The 26,671-nt window shown below is 36.1% G+C and overlaps 1 protein-coding gene across 4 annotated transcripts in view; it reads left to right on the top strand.

The window, feature by feature from the left end:
• The window catches only part of AMN1 (antagonist of mitotic exit network 1 homolog), a 58,034-nt gene that overhangs the window by 8,392 nt on the left and 22,971 nt on the right, over positions 1 to 26,671 (top strand). For 2 of the 4 annotated variants that reach the window (XM_003988553.6, XM_045061630.1), the window contains exons 2-6: positions 12,273 to 12,405; positions 15,919 to 16,063; positions 17,912 to 18,129; positions 18,455 to 18,511; positions 26,024 to 26,135. In XM_003988553.6, the coding sequence (XP_003988602.1) occupies positions 12,273 to 12,405; positions 15,919 to 16,063; positions 17,912 to 18,129; positions 18,455 to 18,511; positions 26,024 to 26,135 (665 nt within the window). Of the gene's footprint in view, positions 1 to 3,111; positions 3,264 to 3,311; positions 4,155 to 12,272; positions 12,406 to 15,918; positions 16,064 to 17,911; positions 18,130 to 18,454; positions 18,512 to 26,023; positions 26,136 to 26,671 lie in introns of those variants that run through there. The other 2 variants (XM_045061631.1, XM_045061632.1) reach the window with 2 other exon arrangements.

Below are 26,671 nucleotides of genomic sequence, written 5' to 3'. Positions count from 1 at the left end.
ACACACACACACACACACTGGAATATTATTCAGCCATAAAAATGAATGAAATCTTGCCATTTGCAACAACATGAGTGAAGCTAGAAAATGTAATACTAAGTGAAAGAAGTCAGAGAAAGACAAATACCATATCATTTCACTCATGTGTAATTTAATAAACAAAACAAGCAAAATAAGAGAGAGAGAGAGAAGGAGAGACAAACCAAGAATCAGACTCTTAACTATAGAGAACTGATGATTACCAGAGGGGAGGTGGGTGTAGAGATGGGTGAAATAGGTAATGGAGATTAAAGAGTGCACTTAACATGATGAGCACTGAGCAATGCATAGAATTATTGAATCATTATTTTATACACTTGAAGCTAATATTACACTGTATGTTATGTATACTGGAATTAAAATTTTTAAAAATGAGAGTTTACATATAGAAGGGGATTGGTTAAAAGTGATTCTTTATACCATTTTAGAAAGGTGGTTTATTTATGATTGTCAGAGACATGTACAAGAAATAACCTAGGTTAAGTTTCTCTTACATTCATGATATAAGCTGGATTAAATTTCACTTATATGACCTGACTGGTTTTGTCTGCTTGAATTTTTAAGCCTGGTCTGCATGTTATTTTAACCCTAGCAAGTAGTAAATACTACTAAGTGTTATTTATTGTTATTAATTATTTCACTGAAATATATGCTGGAAGTTGTAGTTACAATAGCAATTATTTCTCTCTGGGAGTTTTCAGTCTGTTAATATTACATAAAAAAATTGCCATGTAAAAATTAAGGCTGAGGAGAACAATTATCTTTATCTGCTGAATGCTTTTGAAATCAATGCTTTTGAATTGATATTTACATTACATCTCATAAACTTCTGTCCCTCAATCCACAGTCACTTGTTTTAAATGTTTTTTTACATGTTTATTTATTTTTGAGAGAGACAGAGCACGAGAGGGGGAGGGGCAGACAGAGAAGGAGACACAGAATCCAAAGCAGGCTCCAGGCTCTGAGCTGTCAGCACAGAGTCCAACACAGGACCCAAACTCATGAACCATGAGATCATGATTTCAGCTGAAGTTGGACGCTTAACCAGCTAAGCCACACAAGCACCCCTCACAGTCACTTTTTGTAAAAGAGAAATCTGTTGACTCTCCTTTGTATAACTCAGGCTTGTGTAGAGTCCTGAGAAAAGTATTTGCTTTCATTCTTGGCTTTAACTTTATACCTGATCCAAATAAGATTTTCTTTCTGTCAGTAAAGACAGAGAAATAGTTAAGAGTGCAAGTTACGAAGACAGATGAAAGCCTAGCTATCTTCCTGTCTTTTAATTCCTGCCTTTATATTGAAGATTCCCTGAGGCATCCATATAAATGATCCTCTGAACTTCTGTGGCCAGAATCAAGTCTTTTATCTCTTCACAGCCACAGTTCCTTATTTTTAGGAGTTGCTCAATATTCAGTTAAGCATGTATTTAGCATATGAAACACTATGCTGATGATTATGACAAATATCTAGCATAAAAGAGGTACAGTTTTATGGGGCAAGCATAAGGCAAGTATATAAATAACTATAATATTGGTAGAATAATAGCACAAAAGAGAGATTAACAAAGAATTTTGAAATTTCTGATGAGAAGAATATACAAGACTAGGAGAAGGCTTTGTAAAGAGGGTTGTATTTGAAGGTTGGTAGCATCTGACGTTTGCAAATGGGAGGAAAAACGTCTAAGAAGGAGTGGAATAATAAGGGCAAAGGCTTGAATGACAAGCAGGAGTTAGAAATATGTGAGAAGACCAGACAGTAGCATTTCAATTTGGCTAGAGAATACAATGTGAATAGCAGAGCAGTAAGACATAAAGCTGATAATTAGAAGTGGAACTTTGGGGATCAAAATGATATTAGACTGTTTAATTTCGTAGCAGTAGGGGTCTATAAAAGGTTTTGGAACTGTACTGGGTGTAGAGAGAGATTTGCATTAGGGAGAAGTTGGGAATAAAGAGACAATTAGGAAACTGTTGCAAAATCTTGGAAAGAGGTAAGGAGTGCCCAAACTAGGAGACATGTATGAAGATGTTCATTGCAGAATTCCATTGTGGAGAATTGGGATGTCCATTGCTGGGAGAGGTGCCTTCAAGTATTATGCAGCTGTTAGGAAAGTGAAGAGTAGATGAATATATATTCAAATGGATGGAGCTTTAAAATGTAGTGCTTAGTGAGCAAAGAGGAAACAGAATAAAACATGGTAAGAAAAACTATCTAGGGACACCTGGGTGGCTCAGTTGGTTGAGTGTCTGACTTCGCCTCAGGTCATGATTTCACAGTTTGTGAGTTCATGCCATGCATCAGACTCTCAGCTGTCAGCACAGAGCCAGCCTCAGATCCTCTGTCCCCACCTCTCTCTGCCCCTCCCCCACTTGCTCTCTTTCTCTCTAAATCAGTAGACCATTTTGCCAAAAATCATTTCTTTGTTACATTACTTCACCATATAACTGATGGTTATATTAATAAGTTTAAGTATAAAATGTAGAGCAATTCATATTGAATGAGAGATCTATCCACCACCACCACCCCCCCTTTTGTCTATAACTTTTAAAGATTTTGTTAAGTTCTAGCTGGCCAGTTTTCATTTTGTATTGAGAACTTAGACCACCTATGTCAACTGTTGGGACTGAGAACTGAGATCGCTTAACGTCAATATAACTTTTTGCTCCAGGAAATTTTTGCAATCAGTTTATCTAAACAAATGTTTGGTTATTAGGGCAAACATTTTGATTGTTAGAGCAAACATTATGTTTATCAGGATAGATTGTTTCATCAGGGCTTACTTTGAGAACCTGTGTCATGTCCATCAGTCTTATACTATTATGTTACAAATTTTGTCTCATCCTAACCCATTCCCCATCTTGGAGGGAGAATCCCAAATGTACTCTTACATAGCTTTCCCCTATTGAGACATTACCCAAACCCTGTTAAACCCTTGCTGCAGTAAATTTAATAAACTTTCTTTGACCAACAGACTTTTAGATAGTTTTTGTGAGCCATTTAGTAATTCTCATAGCAGCATTTTTCAAAATACTAAATTGTTTCTGTCCCAACTCCCTTATGTTGCTGCTGGAGGGAACTGGAGCAGAAAGAGGAAACCGTTTACTGTGGGGAATACGTGGCACAGGCTGCACAGCTAAGCTCAGAGAAGAGGACCCTAAAGGCCAAGATGACAAAGACTGAGGAAGAGACATGGGGGAGCAAAAAAGATGGCACCATGGAAAAAAGTAAACATTTAAAATATAGCTGAAATCTGCATAAAGGAAAATATAAGGGGAGTGACTGTCAGTGTAGAATTTGATTTTACCTGTCTTATATATAAACAAATACATTTTTAGCCTGGTCTTGTTTCATGAATACCGGTAGAAGAACAAAGTCTCCTGGGTCAAGGGCACAAAGGACTTTATTATTCATTGCACAGCAAGCAACATGAGCATTCGCATGTTTATGTCACTTCCTCTTGACCTCCAAGACGCACAGATGCAACACAAAGGGCTCAGATGGATGCCAACACAAACAATGGGTTGCATTCCAGGAGAGAAACACAGCCCAAATGAATGTCTACTCAAGCAACGAGTTGCATTACAGAAAAGAAACACTGAATTTAGGGACTCTGCCAATGTATAGTAAGCAGTAAGCAACCTATTTGTCCTGGAAGGAGATATTACTTTATGGCACAGGGCTGCTTGTTATAAACACAACTCGCACACACACACACCATTTCTTTCCAAGAATTGTTGTAGAATTAATGGAGATAGAAAGAACTTTTACTGAAAAGTAAGCAAACTTAAAGTGAACAGTTTATTTTAAAAGAACCCAAGTACATATTTAAAAGAAAAGGAGTCACCATATTTCTTATTAATGGCATACAGGTATTTGTTAAATGGATGTGAACATTGATGATATTTGGAAGACTTACAAAAGGCAGCATGAGAAGCTCCAAGAATATGTCCCCCAGTAAAATAAGCATAAAAGTTGAAAATTATAAAAACAACTGCCTCAAGTCTCCAGACAGCTTCCTAAGGGTATACAGCAAATGAAGAAACATTCATTCAAGATAATCTTTTAAAACTCAGTAAGAACAAGAGTCTGGCATTGGAACTATAACTCCACTCCAGGTGGGTATGGCCAAGGTGATGGGGTTACCTCTCCCCCCAGCTCCTACTCACAGGCCTCAGTGTTTTCCTGGAAAGGACAGGATGCCAGCATTTATCATCACAGTCCACCCCAGATACTTGTGCACAGGCTAAATTATGGGTGAGTATGGTCAGTGATTGGGGGATTGCTACCTCCATCTAGCCCCCACTTATCGGGCAGCTCATTTGTGGGTGGAGGTTCCATCCTAAACGAGACAAGCCAGGAAGACCAGAAGCTAATTCCCAGCACCCTGCTCCTAAAGTAGGGGTTTCACTCAGATGAAAGCATATCATCATCCTTGTTCCCAGTTCTGAAATTTTGGCTTAAAGATTTTTCCCAGGAAGAAAGACAGACTGCAAAACACAGAACTCCAAAGCTGTCAAGAAAATGACTTTATTTGAAACAGAGGGTGGGGGGAGTTTAAATAAAAGTAATTACAAAGAGCCTGAGAGCTTCATGTGAGATGCAAGCTAAACCATAGGCCAGGAAGTTTACCAGAGAGAACCGGGGAAAGGAACATATAACAAGAGCCTGCCTGGGGTCAGAACAAGCCTTAAACACTGACCTCTGAAACTAATCCTACAAAGGAGTCCAAAATGAATTGGATGACGTTATGGAGCAATTTATACCCCACGCATTGTTGAAAACATTAGAGCAATCGATCTGTAATGAGTGAAGGCTGACAGCGGGTGTGATACTAATACAGACTTAAAATAATCAGAGAGAGAGATAGTCAAAGAGACCCCTACTACAACCGCTGACATCCCAGGGTAACAATGCTTACGTCCAAGTCGTGCCCACTAAGGAGCAAATCAGAGGTTGCATACAGTCAGGAAAATAGCTTTAGTCCAGTCATGTCACTAAACAAACAAGTAAAAAATCACAAATCTGTGGCATCAATATCCAGAGTTACTGTATTATAGTATCTAGACTATGCTGTTTTTGAAAAAAAAAAAAATTGCAAGACAAAGAAACAGAAACTGTGACCCATACACAGAGAAAAAAAATAGGCAAAAGAAACTGCCTTTGAGAGGACCCAGGTGTTGGACTTAGCGAGGGCTTCAAAGAAAGTATTATAAATGTGTTCAAAGAACTAAGGGAAGTCATATTAAGAAGTAAAGGAGAAAACTACTTGGCAGTTCCTCAAGAAGTTAAACATAGAATTACCATATTACCCAGCTTCCACTCCTAGGTATGTACCTAATAGTACTGAAACTAGGTACTCAAACAAATACTTATACACATATATTCATAGTAGCAGTATTCACAATAGCCAAAAAGTGGAAACAACTAAATGTCCATCACCAATGAATCAATAAACAAAATGTGGGGATGCCTAGCTCATTCAGTAGGGCACAGGACTCTCAATCTCAGGACTGTAAATTCTCTACCCACGATGGTGTAGAGATTACTTAAAAATAAAATCTTAAAAAAAAAACAAAAACAAGCAATCCCTATCAAAATAACACCAGCATTCTTCACAGAGGTAGAACAAACAATCCTAAAGTTTGTATGGAACCAGAAAAGACCCCAAATAGCCAAAGCAATCTTGAAAAAGAAAACCAAAGCTGGAGGCATCAATCCCAGACTTCACACTGTATTACAAAGCTGTAATCAAGGCACAAAAATAGACACTCAGGTCAGTGGAACAGAATAGAGAACCCAGAAATGGACCCACAAACGTATGGCCAACTAATCTTTGACAAAGCAGGAAAGAATGTCCAATGGAATAAGACAGTCTCTTCAAGTGGTGCTGGGAAAACCAGACAGTGACATGCAGAAGAATGAACCTGGACTACTTTCTCACACCATACACAAAATAAACTCAAAATGGATGAAAGACCTAAATGTAAGACAGGAAGCCATCAAAATTCTCAAGGAGAAAGCAGGCAAAAACCTCTTTGATCTTGGCCAACTTCTTACTCAACATGTCTCCAGAAGCAAGGGAAACAAAAGCAAAAATGAACTATTGGGACCTCATCAAAATAAACTGACAGCAAAGGAAACAATAAGCAAAAACAACAAACTAAAAGGCAACCAACGGAATGGGAGAAGATATTTGCAAATGACATATCAGATAAAGGGTTAGTATCCAAAATCTATAAAGAACTTATCAAACTCAACACCCAAAAAACAAATAATCTGGTGAAGAAATGGGCAAAAGACATGAATAGACACTTCTCCAAAGAAGACATCCAGATGGCCAACCGACACATGAAAACATGCTCAACCTCACTCATCATTAGGGAAATACAAATCAAAACCACATGAGATACCACCTTACACCTGTCAAAATGGCTAACATTAACAACTCAGGCAACAACAGATATTGGTGAGGATGCAAAGAAAGAGGATCTCTTTTGCATTGCTGGTAGGAAGGCAAACTGGTGCAGCCACTCTGGAAAACAGTATGGAGGTTCCTCAAAAACTTAAAAATAGAACTACCCTACAACACAGCAATTTCACTGCTAGGCATTTATCCAAGGGATACAGGTGTGCTGTTTTGAAGGGGCACATGTGCCCCAATGTTTATAGCAGCTCTATCGACAATAGCCAAAATATGGAAAGAGCCCAAATGTCCATCGATGGATGAATGGGTAAAGAAGATGTGGGGCGCCTGGGTGGCGCAGTCGGTTAAGCGTCCGACCTCAGCCAGGTCACGATCTCGCGGTCCGTGAGTTCGAGCCCCGTGTCAGGCTCTGGGCTGATGGCTCGGAGCCTGGAGCCTGTTTCTGATTCTGTGTCTCCCTCTCTCTCTGCCCCTCCCCCGTTCATGCTCTGTCTCTCTCTGTCCCAAAAATAAATAAACGTTGAAAAAAAAAAAAAAGATGTGGTATATATATATATATATATATATATATATATATATATATATATACCATGGAGTATTACTCAGCAATCAAAAAGAATGAAATCTTGTCATTTGCAACTACGTGGATGGAACTAGAGGGTATCATGCTAAGCGAAATTAGTCAGTCTGAGAAAGACAAATATCATATGACTTCACTCATATGAGGACTTTAAGATACAAAACAGATGGACGTAAGGGAAGGGAAGCAAAAATAAAAAACAGGGAGGGGGACAAAACATAAGAGACTCTTAAATATAGAGAACAGAGGATTGCTGGAGGGGTCGTGGGAGGGGGGATGGGCTAAATGGGTAAAGGGCATTAAGGAATCCTCAGATTGAATAACAATCTAAATTCCTTTTCATGTTTCATAATAGCTGATATATTGGACTACATCCTGTCTGTCTAAATGAGACTGACTAGTCCTCCTCCCCCCCTCCATACTTATTCACAGTTAGCTGAGTCTGGGACTCTGGGGGGCACTGTTGAGGTCATTACTGCAGATTGGCCTTATCTTACTATTTAGAATACTATTGATAGTAGCCTTAATTAAATGCTTTAAGAGACAAATTGAACAGATTTGGTTTCTCCCTTTGTTGGTCAAATTAGAGTAGCTGACTGAGTGGTGTACTTATATAAATATTTGAGTTCAGCCAAGAACATGTTGGGTGGATGTTGGGAGAGGCAATCTGCCATGAACCTACTGGTTATGCCAAGAATGTAAGGCTTTGACTACTCTTTACCTAGGGCATTTCTCAAATGTGTTTTTGCAGCAAATACTGTCTCCTTCCAAAAAAAAAAAAAAAAGCAAACTTGCTTCAGTTTACCATAAAAGTTGTGAATCACCCAAGCTCGTTGTTTTTCTCAAGCATTCATCTGGGCCCTACCTATATTACACGGTAGGACTTAGAGGGCATGAAGAGCCAGCATAAATGTGAAGCTCTGACTACTGCTCTTGTCATGTGTAATAAAGTCCTTTTTCTTTGACTCAGGAATCTATTTCTGCTAGCATTCATGAAATGGTAGTAGGCTAACTTGCAAGCTTATAAGTGGGGGAAATTCTCAGACTCTGCATAGTTCTTGACAACTGCAAAATTCAATTCCAGGTAGTTTTTAAGTCAAAAAGTGAAAAGCTGGGGTGCCTAGCTGGCTCATTCAGCAGAGCATGATCTCAGGGTTGTGAGTTCAAGCCCCACATTGGGCACAGAGATTATTTAATTTAAAAAAAATTTTTTTAAGTGAAAGATAAAACAACACATTTAGTTAATTTTTCCTAGAAGAAAGCATAGCAGATTAGCTTCATGAACTTAGGACAGTGAAAGAGTTCATAAACAGAATGCAAAAGAAACTTGCCATAAAGAAAACATTAGACTATACTTCAACATAAGACATGGGAAAGAGAGTGAAGAGGCAGTCCACAGAATGGGAGAATATAATTGCCACATATATAACCAACAGAAAGCTCATGTCCAGAATGGAAGAGGAACTCCTACATGTCAGTAAGTAAAATGTAGACCCAAAAGAAAACTGGGCAGGCTACTTGAACAGATACTCCACAAGAGACTATCCAAATGAACAATAAAGAAATGAAAACATGCTCAAATTAATTCATAATAAGGGGTTGCAATTTTTTTAATGTTTTTTTTATTTATTTTTGACAGAGAGAGAGAGAGAGAGAGACAGAGAGAGAGAGAGCATGAGCAGGGGAGGGGCAGAGAGAGAGGGAGACACAGAATCCAAAGCAAACCCCAGGCTCTGAGCTGTCAGCACAGAGCCCAACGCCGGGCTCGAATTCAGACTGCGAGATCATGACTTGAGCCAAAGTTGGATGCTCAACCAACTGAGCCACCCAGGCGCCCCAATAAGGGGTTGCAATTTAAAGTGACATTGCATTGCTGCCATATATTCATAAATTGGCTACAATTAAAAAGACTGATAATGCCATGCTGACAAGGATATGGATTCCAGGAACTTTCACTAATTGAAGATAGGAATCAATACAATCACTTCTGAAGACTGTTTGGCATGAAGCTAAACATATGCATACCCTATGAGCCAACAGTTCCACTTGTAGACATATACTTGATTAAAACAGGCACACATGCACCAAAAGACCTGTCCAAGAGCATTCATATGAATATAATTTATAATAGTAAATTATAAACCACCCAAATGTTCGCTGACAATAGAAAAGACAAATTGTTCAAACAGTGGAATATTATACAGTATTAAAAATGGACTTGAACAAACTCAAAATTAAAATCAACTTGGGACACCTGGGTGGCTCAGTCAGTTGAGCATCCAACTTCAGCTGGGGTCATGATCTCACAGTCCATGTGTTCGAGCCCCACGTCGGGCTCTGTGCTGACAGCTCAGAGCCTGGAGCCTGTTTCAGATTCTGTGTCTCCCTCTCTCTGCCCCTTCCCCGCTCATGCTCTGTCTCTCTCTGTGTCTCAAAAATGAATAAACTTTAAGAAACAATTTTTTTACATCAACTATAGCTACCTGCAACAATGCAGATGAATCTTGTAAACATGTTAGCCAAAGAAGCCAAAGAAAAATGGTAGAACAACGTTAAAACCAGACTGAATACAATCTAATGTGAAAAACATTAATGTGGATAGAGAAATTACTTACTGAGGAAAGGAATATTCTACAAGAAGAAATAATGATCATGAATTTGCAACTAACACCAAAGTCTTATTAAAAGGAATGTCATCACATACAAAGACAATTGACACATTCAGCCATGGTAGGAAATTTAATATACTACATTTTACAATTATAGAAAACAATACTCTGTTATTTACACACATATACTTTAGTAGTAAAAATATAATAAAATCATGGACAGAAACTGTTTTAAAAGCTGTTTAAAAAAAAAAAAACTTCATGGTTGTGGTTGCCTCTACCAAGGGCAATAAAGAGTAAACCTATGTAGGTGTACAAAGGAGGCTTTACTTTTATCTGAAATGTTTTATGTCTTAAAGATATTTGACACAATATGATAAATAATAAATTTTAAAATTCTAGATTTATGATGCAAGGATTTTATATCATTCTATTTTATTTTTATGTATTTAAATTTTTTCATTATAAAACAGTAATGCACAAAAAGCAAAAACTAGTAGAAATGAAAGTAACTTCATAGGGGATTAATCACTGGATTCTACTCCTGAAATAGTTATTGTACTATATGCTAACTACCTTGGATGTAAATTACAAAATAAATAAATAAAATAAAATACCCCCCCCAAAAAAGAAATGAAAGTAACTTGATTTCAAAATACAAGCATTGTATTGTAAACTAAGAATTCTACAAATTTAGTAGAAAAAATAAGAACATAGATGAGTTGGGGCAGCTGGGTGGCTCAGTTGGTTAGGCGTCATGCTCGGCTCAGGTCATGATCTCATGGTTCGCGGGTTTCAGCCTCACATCGGGCTCCGTGCTGACAGCTCAGAGCCTGCAGCCTGCTTCAGATTTTGTGTCTGCCTGTCTCTCTGCTCCTCCCCCACTCATGCTCTGTTTCTCTCTGTCTTAAAAATAAAAATAAACATAAAAAAAAGAACATAGAAGAATTAATACTATCCATAAACAATCATATATGTCCACATAATATATTTGGGTGCATACACATATACATACATGGAGAGATATAGTTAGACAAACATGCATAATGGAGAGAACATTACATCTCTTAGAGAACATACATTCTCTAAATGTTTATAGAGCAAATACAAATTCAGTCATATATTTGGCCACAAAAACCACTCTTACAAATTTAAGTCAAAAAATAGTAAAATAGGCAAAGGATATGAATAGACAATTTAGAGAAATAGGCTATCCAGATAGCCAATAGGTTCATGAAAAGATGTCAAATTTATAGTAAATAGAGAAATGCAAATTAAAGTAATAATGTACCACTTTTCACACATAAGATTTTCCAACATTCAAGAGTAGGTAGACTTTTAAAGCAGTGGTGAGTGAAAAACTAGATAAATCTATGACAAATACCACATATATAAATTAGAAATACAAGCATGTTAAAAGGACACATACATCAAAAGGGTACATACTAGACATTAGATTCCTGGATGATGGAGGATGTGATTGGGAAATGGAGATAATGGAAATGAAAAATTAAGTAAAATAAACCTATTGCCTGAGGGATGTAGAGAAATAGGGTAGATATAATAAATATGAAGTGTTATAGACTTTCTAGAAAACAATCTGACAGCATATGTTAACATGTCCTAGAAGCAGTGGAATATCATATATAGGAGAATGACTAAATAAATCATCCACACTGAAATGTTATATAGCCATGAAAGGAGCATTAGAACTATACTTGATGCTTTGAAGAATTTTGTAAGATATTATTGAGTTAAAGAGGGTATAGAAAAGAGTACACAGTGATGCCATTTTAGGAAACAATGATCACCCACCCCCCACAACCCTTTAAATGTGTAAGTGTGTATGTTTGTGTGTGTGTATGTGTGTGTGTAAAAGCATAGAAAAAAATAAGAAAGAACATACACTAGATATTAGTGGGAGGAAGGAAGGGGAAAGGATCAGAGAGGGAAATTCATGAATGTAAAATTATATATATGTGGGGATATTTGTAGTCAGAAATGTAAGTAAGGTTTATATTTATTTGTTTGTTTAAAGTACGAGGTTCTCAGATAGTTGGAATTTCAGGCCACATATGAGATATGTTGGTCATATGGGTCTTGGTTATTGCCTGCTCTGATAACCCTACTCTAGGCATATACAACCCTGGTTGTTATCTCCATGATTTGTACTATTTGTGCAGTCTTCATGGTCATAGTTCTTTCATGATTTCATTACACAAATAATTTTTAAGAAAAATCATGAAAAGTTTGCTGCATGAATAGATAAAACTTGTCAATTAACAGGCCCTAGCTCACTGTTTATTTAGGAATATGTAACAGAAATGTTAGTAGTATGTCTTAGGAATTAGAGAAAAACTTAGGACTTAGGAAAAACTTTTTTTGACATTTAGAATGCATTTTAGTAAATGAGGTATGCTGAGAAAAAAAATGTGAGGGAAGAGCCTCTGGTCCACAACTGAGTACACGCTAGGCTTTTAAATCTTACCAAGCTTATGTTGCAAATATTTATATTAAATGTACACCCTATTTATGAAAGGACTAAGTGCTAACAAACAGCATCAAATATTAGGAATCAGTATAGGTACCATGTAATTTACTATATTGTTTTGTATTTCAGATGCCTTTGGTGCTTCATGAAGAATATTTCCAGATATATCACAGACATTAAGCCTTTGCCTCCAAACATAAAAGACAGACTGATTAAAATAATGAGTACCCAGGGGCAGATAACAGATTCAAATATAAGTGAGGTAAGAGTATGTATATTTGTAAAGCAAGCATATTATATTTTACTATTTAGATATGGTTTCAGATTTTTAGAGCAATGGCATATAGTAGGTTAGTAATAATGGGTTTTTTTTAGGTTTAGTAATAATTTCAAAATATAATAAAACATTGGGGTTCTTTTTTTCTCTGCATATAACCAAATGTTTATGTGTAATAGTTACTTAAAAATCTTCTCCCACCATTCTTTCATCTGCTTCCCTTGTCTTCATCATACCAGCACCCTTGATCTCTACATTTTTTAAAAGTTTTAAGCTTTTTGAACTATTATAGCTCAATAAGGCTGGAAAAAATTAAAATGCAGGGTGAATACACAAATGGCAAAAAAAAAAAAACCCACAGTAAGAAATATATGTTCTATTATGCCTCTGGTACACAAACCACATTTACATGTAACATACTGTGTGCAGTACACTTGAATATTTTCTATTTTGTTCTATTATGTCTTATTTCAGTTTACAAAAATGTTGATCAGAGTCCACTACGTTGGTTTTATCCACTCATGGCTAACAATCAGCAGTTAAAAGCCACTCCTCTAAACTCATTCTTCTGGATACCTCCCTCCTGCTAACTAATGCTCACTCTCCCTCCTTACAGCTAAGCTAAAATTGGCTATTCTATAAGGCAATAAGTATAGTAAAGGCCTCCAACCCGATTTGAAATCCTAGCTTTGCCACTCTCTAACATTGAGCGTCAGTGCCCTTAACTATAAAATGGGTTTGCAGCCATCATCACTGTCTTCGGAGACTCTAGTCTAGACTAGACTAGTCTACTATAGAAACTCTGCTTCTAACTACCAACTGCTGACTTTAGTACACATTCTGCCCAAAGCCCGGAATCAAAAGGGAACAAACTGTGGTGATAGCACTCCAGCACATGACTGTCCCTGTGACCTCTCTTTGTAATTGCACTTACATGTGCCATTAGTGTTTCTTTTAACAGCCTGAGGTACCTGTAATGCTTTGATTTCTTCATGTTAGCTTGCACTGGAACATAGACATTTTAGTGTTGCAGTCTGCTTGACTCAATGGAGGTAGAATAATATCCCCAGGTTCTTACTGCCAGTGGTTCTGTGGATAGTTTGTGTATGGCTCACAGAAGAAACATTATGAAACTACAGAAAATTGATGCTTTTCCTCATTTCCCCACTATCCCCATTTTGTTCTAACCCTTTAGCTTATATTGGAGTGGCTTAAATGTTCATTTTATGACCATCCTTAATATTCATTTAAACTTCATTTTACCTGAATAGGAAAGGGCTAAGGGGTGAATGAGATAGAGAAAAAACAGAAGTATGCTTTCTTTAGTGCTCTCTCTCAAATCCCTGCCTGTCCTATAAAATGGAGTCCTGCTTATGAAATTATTCAAAAAGCCAGATCTAACATCTGTTGCAAAGTTGAATGCATCATTGGATGGCTCTTTTTGAAATATTTCCTAAATCTTTTTATAGTTAGATGGAGGAGGCCTTTCTAAACATGACACCAAAGTTAGAAACCAAGAAGAAAACTATTGATGGATTTGGTTACATAATAATATGAAATTTCTTACTGCAAGAAGAAAAAAAAAACAAAGTCAAGTAACAAACTAGGAAAAATATTTGCAATACACATGTAATTCTATAGGTTTGTAACAAACCAATAAGAAAAATCAAAACAAATACTAAAACAGAAGAATCAGGAAATACTCAAAGGAAAAAATATAAATCACTATCAGTGTATAAAAGTATATTTAACCTCATTAGTAATAAAAGTCACAGTTTGTCTTTCAGTTTGGCATTGCCAGACACTTAAAAAATAATAATACCCAGTGTTGACAATAGTGTGGGCAACAGTCACTTTGTCTCCTGTTGGTGGGAGTGTAAATTTATAAAAACCTTTTAGGAGGACAGTGTGGCATTAACTATCAAAAGTCCTAAAAATGTACTTACTGTGGACTCAAAAATTTTAGTCCTAGTATTTTTTCCAGTTTTATTGAGATATGATTGACATGTAACATTGTGTAGGTTTACAGCCTACAACATAATGTGATGATTTGATACATTTACATATTGCAAAATGATTACCACAATAGGGTTATTTAGCATCTGCATTTACCGTTTACTTCTGACATGAATCCCAAGAAATAATAATCAGGAAAGTACACAGGTATGCTCATCATAATACCATTTATCATAATAGTTGACAGTTACATATAACACATAAGCGAGACACCTTTATTTGTCACAAAATATTCTACCAATTTTAATAAAGAGGGTATTGAGGCGCATACACACACACTCACACACACACACACACACACACACACACACACACAAACCAGAATTGGATCACACTCAAAGGGTTCAAACTCAGGCAGTCTGCCTCCAGAGGACATGTTCTTAATTACTATACTATATTGCCTCCTAACTCAGCCTAAATGTTCAACTGAAGTGTTTGTCAGTGTAGGATGCATTTAATACATTATGGTGCATTCATAAAATGGAATCATATGCAACCACAATAAGTTGTTTTTGTAAAAAGTGCTCATCTTATATATAATCTGATCCCATTTTTCTTCAAAGTTGTTTTTTTTTTTTTTAAAGTCAAAAACCACCAAAACTAAAATGCTTTTCTCTGGGCATTGGTATGATGGGTAATTTTAGTTATAGTGGATAAAATCATAGCCTTTGGATTTGGAAAGACCTGGTTTTCAATCTTAGCTCTGCTTCTTTTTTGCTGTGTACTTTGTGTTACTATTTAAGCTCTGGATGCCTCAGTTCCCTCCTTTATAATATGGTAATGACGAATCTCTCAGGAGTGTTTATGTGTTTGAGAAAGAGAGAATACTAAATGGCATCATGTATATAATGTACTTAGTACTCTTCTTATTTTTATAATTTGTCTATATTGTCTAAATCTTTTCAGTAATAATACATTACTTTTGCATTCAGAAAAGTAAAGTTAGTTCTACTTTGGAAAAAATAAAGTAAAAAGAACGCCCAAGAAAAGAGCTCAAAACCCTTTGAAATTGATTTGCTATATTTGTTGCTTTCAAGTAAACATTCAGAAATACTGGGTCTGCTTGTACTAGCTCCCAATAAGAATGAAGGAGGTAAATGTTGTAGATAAGTAATATTCATATCCTATAACCATTCAGTGTCTAAGTGATTAAAGACTCATACCTGCTGAGCAGAGGCATGTAGCCAGGATCTCTAATAATAGTCAAGATCTACTGAAAAAAGATAAGCACGTGCCACCACCTCGATCCTGCTTCTCAGGTCCCAGCAAAGACTTTGGGGATGCTAGAAGCTGCACCTCCAGTTAGAAGTGGGCTTGTATTTTTCCTGCCTTACATATGTGTCTCCACACAGATATGTCTTTGTATTCTCTGCTACATTTTCCATCCACCATTTATCTGATGGGACCACCAAAACACTGAATATGGAATAAACATTTATATTCATAGGAAAAATTAATTTTTAAATCATGTATTTTTTATAGATTTTACATCCTGAAGTCCAAACTCTAGATCTACGGAGCTGTGATATTTCAGATACTGCTCTCCTGCACCTGTGCAACTGCAGAAAGCTGAAGAAATTAAATTTAAGTTCCTCAAAAGAAAACAGAGTTTCCATAACTTCAAAAGGTATGTTTGTTAACACTGAATACATTGGTAGACTACTATTCCTCATCTAGTATAATTTTGGAACAAAGAACGGGAAGGAGGGGTAATAAATATGTCAAAAGTGAGTATGAAGATATCAAACAGAAACTGTATTTATCAATAAAAATATTCAAACTAAGGGGTGCCTGGGTGGCTCAGTCAGTTATATGTCTGACTTCAGCTCGGGTCATGATCTCACGGCTCATGGATTCGAGCCCCATGTCAGGCTCTGTGTTGGCAGCTCGGGGCCTGGACCTTGCTTCAGATTCTGTGTCTCCCTTGCTCTCTGCCCCTCCCCAACTCATATATATATATATATATATATATATATATATATATATACACACACACACACACTCTCTCTCTCAAAAATAAATAAACATTAAAAAAATGTTTAATATTCAAACCAAGCTAAAGAATCCAAATTAGAGTTCCTGCTTATAACCTTTGCTGAAAGTTAAGAATACACTAAGTCACTACTTGCAATTTAAACATATTTAAAATAAACATGGATGTTTGTTTGGATGTCTGTATTTTAAATATTTTTCCTGGTATAATAGAATAAGAAACGACCAGTTCATACTTTAAGGCTTTCTTGATGCAAAATTACAACAGAAAGTTAAATCATCATCAGAGTAAGCTTACTAAGTACTCTGCTATCAGTCTGTACAATGCATACTTTATTTTTTGTTTTTATGTCTTTTGATTAAAAAAATTTTTTATTGGAGTAGGATTGACATACAATGTTACAATAGTTTCAGTAGTACAAACTTTGTGATTAGACAAGCCTGTACATTATGCAAAGCTCACCACAAGTGTTGCTTCCCTCTGTCACCATGCAAGACCATTACAATACCATCAACTATATTCCCTATGCTGTACTTTTCATCCCCTACAATGCATAGTTTTTAATAGCCAGTCAGACTGCATTTTTCAGTGTCACTATTGCATGAATTACAGAGTTTTTGCCCTTTTTTTCTATCAATATAGAATTTTAACCTTTCCCTTCAATATAAGAAAGAGAGACTATCAATGGATGAATGGATAAAGAAGATGTGGTAGGGGGAAGGGGCATTAAGGAATCTATTCCTGAAATCATTGTTGCACTATATGCTAACTAACTTGGATGTAAATTTTAAGAATAAATTAAATTTAAAAAAAAAGAGGGACTAATTTGTCTAGCTAGGTTTCTAGAAAGTTTTGTGAGTAGTTGGCTATATTTTGCAGTCATCTTGGTTAGCAAGTTAGGCTACCTATAATATTACAAAGAAGCTTAAGTTTTTTAAATGTTTACACAAATAGTAACTCACTAAAAAGAACTTTCATGCTGGACACTGATAAATAAAATAAAAGTTCTTTTGGGGGGTAAAAAAAATAAAAAATCTAAGTTCTTAAGATACAGAGAACAGTAAAAATGACCTACATATGAATTTACCATCTTCCCTTTTGTGTATTTTGCTTATTACTTTAAAACTTTTGTTTTAACAAAAAGACTTATCTACTATTCAATTGCCTAATTTGGTTCTGAATAACTTTTGGCTGTTTCCTAAAGGCAAATCTACTTGTCAACAATAAAGCCTTGCCATTCATTACAGATATTCTGAATGATATACTACAGACTATGTAGAGAATTCCTGAAACTTTCCAAAAGAGTTTTAATAATGGCAGCATCACTGGAAAATAAGTATATCCTCACAGACGGACTACTTTGCAAAAGGCTAACATACAGTTGGATACATCAATACTGGTGACTGCTAAAATGAAAATCAGTCACATTTCTCATATATATGCATATATAGCTCATTGATACATAATTATGTTTCCCCTCAGGAATAAAAGCAGTGGCTTCCTCCTGTTCATACCTGCATGAAGCTTCTTTGAAAAGATGCTGCAATCTCACTGATGAAGGAGTCCTTGCTCTTGCACGTAACTGCCGGCTACTAAAGATAATTGATTTAGGTGGCTGTTTAGGTATTACTGATGTGTCCTTACATGCATTAGGAGAAAACTGCCCATTTTTGCAGTGTGTTGATTTCTCAGCTACGCAGGTAAATGAAATACAGACTTACTATATAGAGACTGTATGTGTTTGCCCAGTGAACTTCCATGACTCATCAGAAAAGCATAATTAATTCTTTTGGTTGTTGTTGAATTTGTTGACTACCTCATGCTTCACTGTTTATATAATTGCAATATAATTTGGCACATTTCCCTCAATTATTTTAAGTAAGGGTGAAAAAGATAAGTGTGGCTAAAACACATGTTTGCTAAATGGGAGGCGATAAAACTATACATAAATGATTAATAATATTTAGAAAATTTTAGTTCCATCTTTCCCATTTGTGTGCTGTGTTGCTTTTTCTCTTTGCTTAGGTGTCAGATGATGGGGTGGTTGCACTTGTTAATGGACCTTGTGCCAAGAAATTAGAGGTAATTTTTAAATATCTATGAAGTTGGTGCTGACTAAATTCTTTATATTATCGTCAGAAATTATTTTTTGAATGTAGCAAACAACCAATGCCTTATAAATTAGGTGTTTCCATGGCATTATTTTGATTGGGTTTGCTTTGGGTTTTTGCCTCCACCTCTTTATTTCCAGAGTGAAGAAAAACAGTAAAGTTAGATAAAGCATGCTTCAAATAAAAACCCATTCTGCTTCTAACAAAAGGTCTCATTTTCCATAAGTTTTAGTTTCTAACACATTTAAGGATAATCTTATTATGGGTAAAGATTATGAAAGTTTATCAGTGTAAAAATTACATTCTTTAGAATCTTCATTGCCAGGACTACTTAGTCCCTTACTATTCTATTTTCTTAATATACATGAAGGGATTCAGAATATGCCAGTCACATAAAACTTATTTTGAGCTAAAGATGTTTAAAAATCAACAGATGCAGGCGCCTGGGTGGCTTAGTCAGTTAAGCATCCGGCTCTAGATTTCGGTTCAGGTTGTGATCTCATGGTTAGTGAGTTCGAGCCTCACATCAGGCTCTGTGCTCGCGGTGTGGAGCCTGCTTGTGATTCTCTCTCTCTCTCTCTCTCTCTCTCTCTCTCTCTCTCTCTCTCTCTAACCCTCCCCAGCTTGCTCTCTCACTTTCTCTCAAAGTAAATAAACTTTTAAAAAATCTACAAATGCAAAAAGAGACTTTGTCTGAAACACACACACACACACACACACACACACACACACACACACACACCCCATCTGCCTAAAAACAGAGACTTCCAAAAGCACTCAACTGCCTCGAACCCCTTTCAAGGAAGACTACCCAATACCAGGAAGATTGCTTCCATCACTGGAGGAATCAAATGAGAAATTACATAAACAAACATTATCACAAGACTGTCATACCTCCTTTACTCTCTAAAGGCCCATTTTGTTTTCCCTAAAAGTCATCTGTTTTTCTCTAAGTGTCCTATCTCCCCCTCCCTTTCTCCTGTTAAGATGATATATAAACTCAAAATCATAGCCATTTCTTTGAACCACTTTCTTTGTGAGCTAGTGTGTGAATAAACTTTGTCTTTTCTCTTGCTAGTCTGTCTTTGTCAGTTTAATTCACAAGCTCCCAAAGATAGAACATAATAGAGTAGAGAAAAAGCTTTCCTCCCCAACAGCTGCATTGTACAGCTATTTAAAAAGATCCTAAATTAGTGTGCAGCCCTTCCATTCAGTGACTGATGTGGCACCTATAACCTGTTTCTAAATATATTAAGAAGCCTTTTATCCCAGGATTTTGATTTCCGCCTTTCCCAGTTTATATTGGGGTTTTTTAAGTCTTATTTAATATAGATGTGCTTTATATTAATAAGCCACAACAAATGTTTTTTGGAAGTAAACAGGCTGTAAATGAATTATAAATGTTAATACTATCATAATAGAATAGCAGTGCCATGTTTTTGCCCAAATATTTCTCCTTGAGTTATTGCCCTGAGATAATTTTTTTGTTTTTATATCTGCATGCTGCTTGTATGTATGTGTGTTTGCATGTGTATGTGTATATATACATACATATAGCATATATATTTTTACAAATCCTTTGATTAACAAATTACCGTATTTCTTATACCAAGTTCCAATATTCCAAATTGCATCCTAACTGTAGGGGTAATAAACTCTGCCATAACGTTTACTGTTTGAAATACTAACATTTGTTGAGCACTTACTGTATATTACATACTGTTGCCTTATATTCATTAGGTTATCTAATTCTTACAACAACATTATCCTATACTCATCATAATTTTTTTTAAGTTGAGAGAGAGAGAGCATGAGCAGGGGAGGGGATAGAGGGGGGCGGGGAGGGAGAGAGAGAGGGAGAGAGAGAGAATCTCAGTCAGGCTCTACACTCAGCACAGAGCCTGATGCAGGGCTTGATCCCATGACCCTGGGATCATGACCTGAGCCACAATCAAGAGTCAACACTCAACCAACTGAGCTACCCAGGAGCCCCCATCATCATTTTTGATAAAGTTCCCAAACAGTTAACACAGTTTACCATTCCCAAATAAAACTACCAGGAAATTAGATGTTATGCAGTGATAGGAAACATACCGGCATATTTACTTCAGTGTTACAAAACTAGGAGCACCAACCTAAGCAGACTTAGGAAGAGATTCAGGAACCAATAAGTGTTGGCAATTATACTGCCATATCATTCAATTTTTCATATTTTCAATCTTACAAATCTTATTTCTTTAAGTGCCAAAATATTTCAATGGAAATATTTCTAAACTTTATTAGAAGTTGGGTCATCTGGGTGGCTCAGTCGGTTAAGCCTCTGACTTCAGCTCAGGTCATAATCTCACGGTTCAAGCCTCACATTGGGCTCTGTGCTGACAGCTCAGAGCCTCGAACCCACTTCAGATTCTGGGTCTCCCTCTCTCTCTGCCTCACCCCAACTCACACTCTGTCTCTATCTCTTAAGAATGAATAAACATTAAAAAAAAATTTTTAAAGAAGGGGCACCTGGGTGCCTTAGTCGGTTAAGCATCCAACTTTGGCTCAGGTCATGATCTTGCAGTTCATGAGTTTGAGCTCTGAGTCGGGCTCTGTGCTGACAGCTCAGAGCCTGGAGCCTGCTTCGGATTCTGTGTCTCCCTCTCTCTCTGTTCCTCCCCTGCTCATGCTCTGTCTCTCTCTCTCTCTCTCTCTCTCTCTCTCTCTCTCTCTCAAAAATAAACATTAAAAGAAATTTTTTTTTTAATTTTTAAAGAAGAACTTAAGTCCTTCCTTAAAGTAAATATACTTTGACTTTTTTCTGATAGCATCTAGTATTTTTGTGACCACAATTTCTGGCTCATTGAAACACAAACTTTTTCATCTTTTTTACTGATTTTTCTCTTGTGGGCAATATGTATTCCTACCTTTTATCACATGCTCTGTTTTAATCTCTTGCTTTTTATATGTTCTCTTCCTGGAAATTATATTATCAATGTTACTGAATTGTTTATAACTTGAAAATAAATTTGGGGATGCCTGGGTTGCTCAGTCAGTTGGGCATCCATCCTGCCCTTGATTTCAGCTCAGGTCATGATCTCATGGTTTGTGGGATTGAGCCCAGCATTGGGCTGTGGGCTGATAGCATGGCGCCTTCTTGGGATTCTCTTTCTCCCTCTCTCTCTGCCTCTCTCCTGCCCATGCTTACTCTCTCTCGCTCTCTTAAAATAAATAAATAAGCTTTAAAAAAGAAAGAAAGACAAGAAATTTGATTAAAACTCTAAGGACTTCAGGTACCTGGCTGGCTCAGTCAGTAGAGTATGCAACTCTTGATCTTAGTGTTATGAGTTCAAGCCCCACATTGGGAATAGAGCTTACTTAATAAGAAAGAAAGAAAAAGAAAGAAAGAAAGAAAGAAAGAAAGAAAGAAAGAAAGAAAGAAAGAAAGAAAGAGAGAGAAAGAGAGAGAAAGAAAGAAAGAAAGAAAGAAAGAAAGAAAGAAAGAAAGTCTAACAACCTTTCCTAAAGATGGAGAAACAGTTATACAAACTTATGTGACAACATTTATTGAATGTCATGATTGTTTTTGAAATTTCTGTTGATTTAAGTTCCCAGTGGGCAGAGACCATTTTGTTCATCATTTTATCATCATTTTATCCCTATGTATTACTGCAGTTCCAGGCACATGATAGTACTTCAATAAATGTTATCATATTAACTTTATATTACAGTCATTTTGTAAGTTTCTACAGTCTTCATCGTTAAAAGTTTTTTTCCTGTAAAATTTCATTTATTCAACAATTATTTATTAAGCACTTGCTATGTTCTAGGCATTGGTATATCAGAGAACAAAATCTGTTCATACAATGTATCATTCCTTACTTTAATCATTTTTTCTGTTATTGGTAATCCAGATTATTTCCAGTTTTTAACTGTTAGAAATAGTCATATGTTGGGGCTTACAAATTTTTTCTTCCATTGCTGTAACAAACTCCAAAAAATGGAATCAGTGGGTCAATAGGTATGGATATTTTAATGCTCCTAAATTCATATTGTAAGATTGTTTCCTATAAAGGTTATGTTGTGAATTCACAATTTTGCCAAGACCCCAGTTTGCACATTGAATCTTTTTTTTTTTTTAAATGCCTTAATATATTTAAATGGTACCTGGGTGGAGCGCTATTCCTTCCATCTGTTCTCAAATTGTATTTCTTTGTCCGTATCCTTTGCCAATTTATATCATAGGCTACCTTTGCCAGTTTATAACAGAAAATGCTTTTTTCCTCAATTTTATGAGTTTTCGGTATATGCAGGTTTCCTTTACTTACAAGATATGATTGATTATAATATGCACACCAACTTAATATCAACTTTTTGGAAGGAAAAAATATTAATGCCATAAATAAATGTGTCAACCATTATATAACCTTACTTCCAAAATTCTTTTTTTTAAGTTTGTTTGTTTGTTTAGAAAGAGAGACAGCATGAGTGAGGGAGGGGCAGAGAGAGACAGAGAGAGAGAGAATACCAAGCAGGCTCTGCACTGTCAGCGCAGAGCCCAATACAGGGCTCAAACTCACAAACTGTGAGATCATGACCTGAGCAGAAATCCAGAGTCAGGCAGTCATCCGACTGAGCCACCAGGGTGCCCCCTTACTTCCAAAATTCTTAAAATATTTTTTGCTGTGGTCAAATATACACAATGCAAACTTTACCACTTTAACCATTTTTAGTGTACAATTCAGTGGAATTAAGCACTTTCACATTATTGTGCTGCCAACACCACTATCCATTCCCAGATATTTTTCTTCATCCTACACTGAAACTCATTACCCATTAAAACAGTAATTCCGGGGGCGCCTGGGTGGCTCAGTCAGTTAAGCATCCGACTTCAGCTCAGGTCACAATCTCACAGTCAGTGAGTTCGAGCCCCGCATCAGGCTCTAGGCTGACGGCTCGGAGTCTGGAGCCTGCTTCCGATTCTGTGTCTCCCTCTCTCTCTGACCCTCCCCCGTTCATGCTCTGTCTCTCTCTTCCCAAAAATAAATAAATGTTAAAAAAAACAATTTTTTTAAATAAAAAAAATAAAATAAATAAAATAAAACAGTAATTCCCCATTACCCCTTACGCCCAGCCTCTATCTCTATTCTACTTTCTGTCTCGATGAATTGCCTATTCCAGATAACTCATATATAAGTGGATCATACAATATGTGTCCTTTTGTGTCTGACTTATTTCATTTAGCACAATGTTTGCAAGGTTTATCTCTGTTGTTGCACATATCAGAATTTCGTTCCTTTTAAGACTGAATAATATTTCATTGTAGATATATGGTATATTCATATATATATGCAGAAACATGTGCATGCTTATATATGATATGTTTTATATATGTATGCTTATGGGTGTGTATATATAAGTACATAAACATTTCGTTTATCCATTCACCTATCAATATTCGTTTCTACCTTTTCACTATTGTGAATACTGCTGCTATGAGCATAGGTATAGAAAAATATGTTCGAGTCTTTGCTTTCAATTCTTTGGGCATTTACCTAGAAGTGAAATAGCTGGATTATATGGTAATGCTATGTTTAATTTTTTTAAGGAACTGTCATACTATTTTCATAGTGGCTGTACTATTTTATATTCCCACCACCAATGCAGAAGGATTCCAAATTAAAACATCAAACAAGGGGTATATAATATTTCAAACATATGAAAAAGTATAGAAAGTAATATAACATAAACCTGTGGACCAAACACTTGAATTTTAACATTTTCTTTTTTTTTAATTTATTTATTTATTTTGAAAGAGAGAGCATGAGCAGGGGAGGGGCAGAGAGAGAGGGAGAGGTGAATCCCAAGCAGGCTTCATGCTGTCAGCACAGAGCCCGACGTGGGGATCGATCCCATGAACCATGAGATCATGACCTGGGCTAAAATCAAGAGCTGGATGCTTAACCAACTGAGCCACCCAGACACTCCTTGAATTTTAACATTTTCTGCACTTACTTCAGTTCCTTGTTAAAAATTATATGTTACCTGTAAAGTTCCCATGACATTCATTCTCCCTTTCTTCCTGCAGAAGTAACCACTATTCTAAAGATGCCTGTGTATTTATCCTTGTGTGTTTGCATACTTTATCTATATATGGATAGAAACATATAGATACAGATCTATAAACAAGATAGAGTATTGTCTTATGTTATAAATTTTCAAATGATAGCTTCATAATATATGTGTTCTATTACAATTTGCTTTTTTATTCAAAATTGTTTAATTTTCCAAGCTTTATTAAAGTATAATTTGCATACAATAAAATTTACCCATTTTAAGTGTAATGAAGTTTGATGAATTTTGGTAATTGTTATACAGCCTTGTAACCACCACAATTATATATAAAACATTCCATCATCCTAAAAAAGTTTTCTCCCATCCCTTTGCAATCGTTCCTTGCCATGCCTCCATCCCCAGGTAACCAGTGATTTACTTTGTCATTATAGTTTTGCCTTTTCTAGAATTTTATATAAATGGAGTCATGAAATACTGTTCTTTTTTACCTTTTTATTTTACTTCTTTCACTTAGCATAATGTTTTTGAGATTCATCCATGTTGTTGCATGTATTAATATTTCATTCCTTTTATTTATTCATTTTGCTGAGTAGTATTCCATAGTGTGGATATGACACAGTTTGTTCGGGTATTCACCATTTGAGGGATATTTGGGTTGTTCTAATTTTGGACTGTTATGAATACTGCTATGAAGATTTGTGTACAAATCTTTGTGTAGACATACATTTTCATTTTTCTTGGGTAAACACCTAGGAGTGGAATTGCTAGATATAGAAAGTCCACATTTGGCTTTAAAAAACACAACCATACAGGTTTCCAAAGTTTCTGAACTAATGTTCTGTTTGAGATTTATGCCTATTAATACAAGGAGATATTTTTCATTTTAACTCTTTTTTCTGTTCCATTAATAAACCACCATTTGTTTATTCATTACTCACTTCTTTACTATTACAAATAATATTAAAATGAGCACATTTATAAGTTATTTCCTTGGGCACATATACAAGAGTAACTCTATGTATAATGGACACTTGCAGTTGGTACTGCTGGGTTCTGGGGTATACTTGTCTTCAGCCTTAACAGATTTTGCCATATTGATTTATAAAATGGTTGGGCACTTAACTTTTAAGTCATCTATACTTTCCAAATTACTACATACTTACATTAGTCCTTTCTATAGGATTTTTCTTGCAAGTAGATATTTCGTTCTTTTTGTTTGTTTCCTGTTTAAGTTTTATTTATTTGAGTGATCTCTACACCCAACATGGGGCTCAAACTCATGACCAAGAGATCAAGATGTGCATGCTCCTCCAACTGAGCCAGCCAGGCGCCCCTGGTTCTTTTTGTATCAGAGTATTTCCCACGCTTTTTCATACTGTCATCATAAATTTGTTTTTTTTTTAACTGTCCTTTCTTTATTTTTAAATAGGAGATTCATATGGGACATTGTGTGAATCTGACTGATGAAGCTGTAGAAGCTGTCCTCACTTGCTGTCCTCAGATACGTATATTACTCTTCCATGGATGCCCCCTAATAACAGGTTAGTATGATAGACTGCTTGGGTTCAAATCCTGGCTTCATCTTTTAATAACTGTGACCTTGAATAAATTACTCAACTCATTCCATTATTCACTTTCCTCATCTGTAAATGGACATGATAGTAGTAACTTGATCGTGAAAATTATCTGACAGCACTTTATATGGTGGCTAGCACATAGTAAAGGCTCAGTAAATGTTAGTCACGATGTTGGTGGTGCTGGTAATGCTAAGTGTTCAATAAACGTTAACTATGGGGGCGCCTGGGTGGCTCAGTCAGTTGAGCATCTGACTTCAGCTCAGGTCATGATCTCGCAGTGCGTGGGATCGAGCCCCACATTGGGCTTTGTGATGACCATGCTTTAGATTCTCTATCCCCCTCTCTATCTGTCCCTCTACTGCTCACACTCTCTTTCTAAAATAAATAAACATTTTTAAAAATTAAAAAAATGTTAACTATGATGAGTATGATAGTGGTGGTAGTAGTGTTGACATTAAACATGATGTTTTATGTAGACACAAAAAATTCAAGCTTGTAAT

This window comes from Felis catus, chromosome B4, assembly GCF_018350175.1.
Source record: "Felis catus isolate Fca126 chromosome B4, F.catus_Fca126_mat1.0, whole genome shotgun sequence".
Classification (NCBI taxonomy): Eukaryota; Metazoa; Chordata; class Mammalia; order Carnivora; family Felidae; genus Felis; species Felis catus.
This window is presented reverse-complemented; position numbering and strand designations above follow the sequence as displayed.